This window comes from Miscanthus floridulus, chromosome 18 (assembly GCF_019320115.1).
Source record: "Miscanthus floridulus cultivar M001 chromosome 18, ASM1932011v1, whole genome shotgun sequence".
Lineage (NCBI taxonomy): Eukaryota > Viridiplantae > Streptophyta > Magnoliopsida > Poales > Poaceae > Miscanthus > Miscanthus floridulus.
This window is the reverse complement of record NC_089597.1, coordinates 38,342,910-38,349,562: the sequence shown is the minus strand read 5'-3', so window position 1 is coordinate 38,349,562 and position 6,653 is coordinate 38,342,910. Positions and strand designations below refer to the sequence as shown.

The 6,653-nt window shown below is 50.6% G+C and overlaps 1 protein-coding gene across 2 annotated transcripts; it reads right to left on the bottom strand.

Moving 5' to 3' along the window:
• Positions 1-1,275: 1,275 nt before the first annotated feature.
• Positions 1,276-6,363, bottom strand: LOC136522661 (uncharacterized). Of its 2 annotated transcripts, none has more exons than XM_066516469.1 (6): positions 5,984-6,363; positions 5,725-5,854; positions 3,907-4,054; positions 2,476-2,509; positions 1,782-2,133; positions 1,276-1,693 (listed from the first exon to the last, which is right to left on the bottom strand). In XM_066516469.1, the coding sequence occupies exons 1-6, from the start codon at positions 6,227-6,229 to the stop codon at positions 1,620-1,622; spliced, it is 984 nt and encodes a 327-aa protein (XP_066372566.1). In that variant the 5' UTR covers positions 6,230-6,363; the 3' UTR covers positions 1,276-1,619. The 2 variants fall into 2 exon arrangements, with proteins under 2 accessions (XP_066372566.1, XP_066372567.1); XM_066516470.1 differs by having other exon boundaries at positions 3,907-4,042.
• Positions 6,364-6,653: the final 290 nt, after the last annotated feature.

Sequence of the window (6,653 nt, the reverse complement as noted above, 5' to 3'; positions counted from 1 at the left end):
GTCGCTGGCAGCAGGGGCAGCAGTGCCCCGGCCACGGCAACGCGGGGCTGAGCCTGTGGGAGGAGGACTCGGAGTGCATGGCGTGGCTGGACGCCCAGGCGGACGGGTCGGTCCTGTACGTCAGCTTCCGCTCCCTGGCCGTGCTGTCGCTGGAGCAGCTAGCGGAGCTGGCCTGGGGCCTCGCGGCCAGCAACCGCTCGTTGCTCTGGGCGGTAACTAAACTATACATGATCGAATGAGTATGAAATTTTTACTACAGTTTAATCATACAATAATTAGTCTATCATAAAAATTTCATCACAATTGGACCATAAAAACTACAGCTATGAATTATTCCAATTATTACATAAAAGTATAGATCAAAAGCTACAGAAAAACTTTATACTAAAGCATACCATATTATATGTTCACCGTGTAGATCTACTCATGTGGAGTCCAACAAAATTAGATTTTCCATTTTATGATTTTTCTGTGATTTACTATGATTTTTCAAAGATTTAGAAGAAATAAATAAAAAAGAAAAGGATAAAACTGTCTTCAAAACTGCTTATAACAGGGCCAGGGAGGTAAGATGAATGATTTTAAAAGTTGAGAAATGTGTTTTGCCCGGTTTTAGAGTTCAGAAAGAAAAAGCGGACTTTCGCGAAAGTTGAGGGAGGTAATATGGACTTTTTCCTTCTATGTGTGTCTAGACGATTTTTTTAACAGTGTCTAGATGATTTTTAGATGGGTTCAAAGTCTATTTTTAAAGGCATCTATATTTCAGAACAAAAAGAGGCATCTATATTTACCTCTGAAGAAGTTGTTGAACTTAAACCCTCCTTCCCATACTCTAATATCAGATAATATACACACCTCAACTTTCAAAACTAGATGAAAATACCCCTTGACTATTTCTAAGTGATTTTTGGGTGGTTTTGATGATGTGGTGGTGGGACCCCACAAGTTATTTTTTAGATGCCCATATATTCATTTGAAGCTATCTGATTATGAAATTCAATTCTTTGAATTTTTCAAACCTTCTTCGTAGAGACATGCTCTTTACCATATTGGAAGCGCTCGTTTAAAATCGTTTAGGAACTTAAGTATTCAATAAAAGATGACACGACTAAGAGCCCAAAACATATAGGGCCCGCATGCCACATCAACCAATGCCACCATCGAAATGATTTTGAACTATTTTCGACTATTCGAGGGTGTTTTTCAGATTTAGCCATAAGTTGAGGGGAGCAAAACGCCCCTATGCTACCGATTCTAGAAATGTGATCCATGTCATGCATCCAAAATTCAAAACTTCTCTATAGAAATCCTTGGATGTTCATTTGAAAAGAAAAAAAATCCTTAGATGTAGACGCAAAATCTAGATTTTTACAATGGATTCACCAAGGAGGAGCTTCGCCGAAACTCGTAAAGAATCGGTGGACAATGAAAAAAAGAAATGTGCCTTTTGTTTGGTTTTGGAGCCAACATGATGAGAGACTGTTACAGACCATCAATAACTTCGTCCGTAGCAGCAGATCGATTGAAACTTCTTTTCTTCAGCCCAAAAGAAAGACAGTTAATTTCAAGCTATGTTGAATCCAATGCTTTATCTTCAGTTTGCCTTGAATCCTTCTTGGTCAGGCTCCCGGAGTACTGCTCGCATTTGTCGCACGAGCTGCAGAGGCAGCGGCCTGATCAGCTGGCAGAGATTCTGCAACATTTCGGTAGCAAATATAGGCATCAGTTACTACTATCTTGTACTACTAGATCCTAATTTCTGAGAAAGTCAACATACACACCTGTTGTGTTGGGAGGCAATACTGGCATAGCTTGAGGCGGCGGCAGCTGGAGCCTGAAGTTGTGCGAAAGCGAGGAAGCCGGGAAGAAAGGGGCGGCCTGGATCTGTGCCGGTGGATGCTGAAGCAGTGGTTGCACGGTGACCTGCTGTGCCGGCGGCGGATGCTGTGCCAACGGTTGCACGGCGACCTGCTGTGCCGCCGCCGGCGGCGGTGGCAGTATCGCCGGCCTTGGCGTTGGAGGCGGATGCGCCACGTACCCGAGGTACTGGTGGTAGGGTGCCGCCGCCGCGGGCGAGGTCAGACCATACAGCTGAGCGTAGTAGTTCTGCAGCACTTGAGGATTGGCTAGGGCCTGCTTGATCAGTAGTATCGCACATTTGCATAGATCAAATTAGCCTCGAGTTGATCACACATGATGAACTAATAACAACATGACAGAGCACTAATGCTAAATCTGGATTTGCACCATAAAAAGAAGCCGAGCATAGTGGTGGTGGTAACATCAAGGTCATATCATATGGCCGAGGTCATCAAGGTCATAGATGTGGTAACAGTGAAATTTATCGCTGGATGCATGTAGGGTGGAGCTGGCTGGGCCTAGGGCATGTGCACGACAAGGTTGCGGTTTTGCATGTGAGGAAAAGGTAAAAGCAAAGGAGATGAGAATTGAAGGAGGGCTGGGGAGCATGCTTACCTGTTGGTATTGAAAGTCAGGCGGGTACCAGTACCTGCAAAAGTTTTGTGGAGCTTCTTCAGTGAGGCCTTGTTTAGATTGAAGAAAATTTCAACCCGATGAATAGTAGCACTTTCGTCTTATTTGGTAAATATTGTCCAATCGTGGACCAACTAAGTTCAAAAGATTCATCTCGTGATTTCCAACTAAACTATGCAATTAGTTATTTTTTTTACCTACATTTAATGCTCCATGCAAGCGTCCAAAAATTGATGTGATGGAGAGAGAGTGAAAAAACTTGGAACTTTGAAGGGAACTAAACAAGGCCTGACTGAAAAAAGAGCATGCTTGGGTTTGCCTGCCCATGTCTGGCCCAACTTATCCACTGCTATCACTCTATAATTCAGTACGGTACATAACATCCCCAAGGCTGTAAAGACCAGAATCTACATCATTGACCTACATTCCACAGCTCCAGAACCAGGACTACATCATGCAATGAAAAAAAGGTAACTCCAACCCAAATTCCTTAAGTTCAGACAAAACAATGACTAGTACTCCTTCCCAATTTATTCTCAAGTATAGAAAAATTAATGGAAGGATGAGCTACTGCATTTGTTTTTGACGAAACCGGAGGGGTTTGACCCCCTAGTGGAATGTTATTAAAAAAAAAGAGAAAGAACACTGCAGTTTTGACAAAAATCAAGCCAATTTGGAAAGAAACAAAGAAGGAAGGAGGCAGTAGCCCCTGTAGCACGATTGTGATTTGTGAAAGAGCCAAAATAAACATGGCGTTTTAATGCTTGTTATGCAGGAGGCACTAAACCCTGTAGCGCACCAATAAGCAGCAGAGATCATTGTTGGCGCGGGAGGCAAACACCCGGGCAGGCATGGTGAAAGAGACGTACAACAATGGTGTGTGTGTGTGTGTGGGGGGGGGGGGGGGGTGTGGGGGGGGGGGGGGACCGAACTCTTCGCTAGATCGTTTTTGTGGCTTATAAGTTAACTGATGCTGTTTTGTTGTGAGAGAAAAACACTGTATCATAGCTGAAAAACATGGCTGATATGAACAAACGAAGAGACAACAATGCCTAGATGATGATGCCGTGTCTGCCGCCCCCATTTGCATGGGCTACATCTTGTACTATGGACGACGACGACCAGAGTTCGATTAGGACCAACACCCAAACTGAACCTGTACGGACTTCTAACACAATAATGGCTTTTGAGAGTTCTGAACTGTAATAAAACACTATATGATGGTCGTGAGTGAGCCTACAAGTTGCATTACAGTGCAGTATGTTCTGTAGCACGGGCATGATTCTAGTACTACTGTATACTTCCAACGTTTTACCATCATATGTACCCGTACCTGTATGAAGAATCTGAGCAATTTGGGGATAGAATTTGGGAAGCGAAGAAATGTATAGATGGCACAGGGAGGGCACTGACCCAAACTGAGACGGGTAGATAGCAGCTAGGCCACCACCGTGCTGCCGCTGGGGCATCATCTGGGGAGAGGCCGGCGCCCTGGGGATGAATTGCGGGACCTGCAAGTGGGGTCCCTGTTCCGCGTAGGGACCCCTGCCTGTAACAACAACTACCTGCCATGAGTTAGCGAAACGGAAAGCGAAAGCAACGAACGCCGCCAAACAGACAAATAATAAATGAGGCAATGGTCCGCAGGCTGCGGACAGCAGAGCGAATTCAGGCCCCGTTTAGTTCCATCCAAAAGCTAAAATTTTTTGCGCAGTACCCGTCACATCGAATTTTACGGCACATGCATGGAGTACTAAATGTAGACAAAAAAAACTAATTGTACAGTTGGGTGAGAAATCGCGAGACGAAACTTTCGAACCTAATTAGTCCATAATTAGACACTAATTACCAAATACAAATGAAAGTGCTACGGTACCCAAAACCCAAAAATTTTCGGAAGTAAACGGGGCCTCAGGCGGTGAGGGGAGGAGGGCGCGCAAGGCCGGTGGTAAAACCGACAGCGCTGTTGTTTCCATCTGCGCGTGCAGGCCGCAGCCATGTGATGTGCGCGCCGCTGCTTTGACTGGGTGGGTGGGTTCGCGACTTCGCGTCGCCGGCCGGCTCGTCGCCTTCGTCTACTGTTTTCGCGCTCGGTCCTTTTCAGTTCTCGCCAACAAGCCAAGGCTACAGGCTACTAGCAGCAGCACTGAAAAGTAAGTAAAAGCACTCAGTTTTACTGCCAAGGCGTGTAGGCTTTAGTAAAACCCTGCAACGCCAAGCAACGCAGACAAGTTGGCAAACCAAACCAAGCATGCGTTGCGTGGTGCTAGTGCTACGGAGGAACAGGGGATTTTAGTTGGTCAGTGCGCAGTGGGATCGCATTGGCAAGCTGACCCCCAACCCCAAATCGGTCGAGTCAAAAAGCACGCAACGAGGCCGACTATTATTTCTATATGTTTTCTATCCACGGGGGCCAAAGGATAAAGGATCGTTCCCGATTCTCCCCTCCACTACCACTAGACTAGACCCCGGCCGTCCATGGCCACTGGCATGGCCTGCCTTTACGTACTTTACACCTCGTTCACGCTGGCACGGACGGGGATGAACTGGCCGCCACGCACCGACCTCAACAAGGCGGCCAGTGAAAGCGAGACTCCTACCGATTAGACTACCAAAAAGAAATCGGGGGCGAGCTGGCGATACCGATCCAAGGAGGAGCCCATAACTGCCGTTCCAACTGCCAGTTGGTCTGCGCTGCGGCAATAAAAAATGGCGATCCATCGGGAGGAGGAGGATACGGGCGCGCGCCCACGCGCCCACGCGGAGTGGGGCTCCGGCCTCCGGGGGCGGGGGCGGGGAGGGGGAGCACGAACCCAATTGAACTGACACGGCCAGCCTGGGCAAGCTCACCCGCATGACTTCCCCGCTCGCTTCTCGCTGGCACGCAGAGAGCGTAGCTTGCTTTACCCGCGCGGCCGGTCCCGTCCCCACCCGTCAGCCTCACTGCATGCCAGCCCGTGCGTCGGCTACCTCCCGCCGGGCGGCCGGGCGGCCGGCCGGCCACGTTCGTGTTAGCCGAAGGGGAAGGGAAAGAGCAGGCTTGTCCGGTGGCAATGGCGGGGTGCTGGCTGGCTGGCCGGCTGGCTAACAGGAATTCTGCGCGGCCGCGTGGTGGGTTGTCGCGTTGCTGATGATGAGCGCGGGATGGGGTCGTGTCGGAACTCGGAAGGAACAAACGACTAGAAGGAGATTAACGTTTCCCTTCATCAATTCCTTGTGATTGTCACTCACCTTGAGGCTGCTGCGCGGGGCGCGGCGGCGGGCCCAGCGAGGCAATGTTGCAGTTGGCGCGCCGCCCGGCGATCGTCGGGTTCGGGTCCTGCACCGCGCGCCGCGCCGCCTCCGGCTCCCGGAACGTCACCTGCGCACACACGCACACACGGCCGGCGGCCACCTCAGAAATTAAACGTGCACGACCGCGCCAAGCGGCAGGAAGGAAGGGAAGAGAGGTGGCGTGGTGGGATGTGCGCGGGAGCGAGCGGCGGCTTACGAATCCGTAGCCCTTGGAGCGGCCGGTGAGGCGGTCCGTGATGACGACGGCCTCCAGGATGTCGCCGTACCGCTCGAAGTGCTGCCGGAGCCCCTCCGAGGGCGTCTCCCACGCCAGCCCGCCCACGAACACCTTCGTCAGCGTCGTGTCGCCGAACCGCGACCGGTACGGCCGCGGCCCGCCGCCGGCGGTAGTGGCCGGCGACCCGGACGTCGTCGACGACGACGACGACGCCGGGGCTGCCATCGCGAGCTAGCGCACGCGGAGCGGAGGGGGAGCCGGCCTTGTTGGCGCGGTGGTGATCTTTCAGGCAGAGAGCGGGACGCGGGCTGCTGTCGTCGTTGCCCCTGCTGCGCCGCGGCACGCCGCCGTGCGCTCGCTCTCTGTGCGTGGCTGGTTTTTGGAAGCGGACCAGTCCACTTCGATCTATATAAAACCTCGCTGTGATCGAGGTGGCTTAATGATGAGGAGGAATCTGATGATCAGGTGGGTTGGGTTGGGTTGGGAGGAGAAAGAGACAGACAGACAGGCCGCAAGGGGTTTTGCGCTGGAGGGGGACGGTTTGGACGGGCTGACAGCTATGCTGACCCCGTTTCTTTTCCACTTTCCTCCACTTCCTTTCTCTTTGTATGTATTTTCTCATGAGTTTCTCAACGTGTGGGAGCAAATG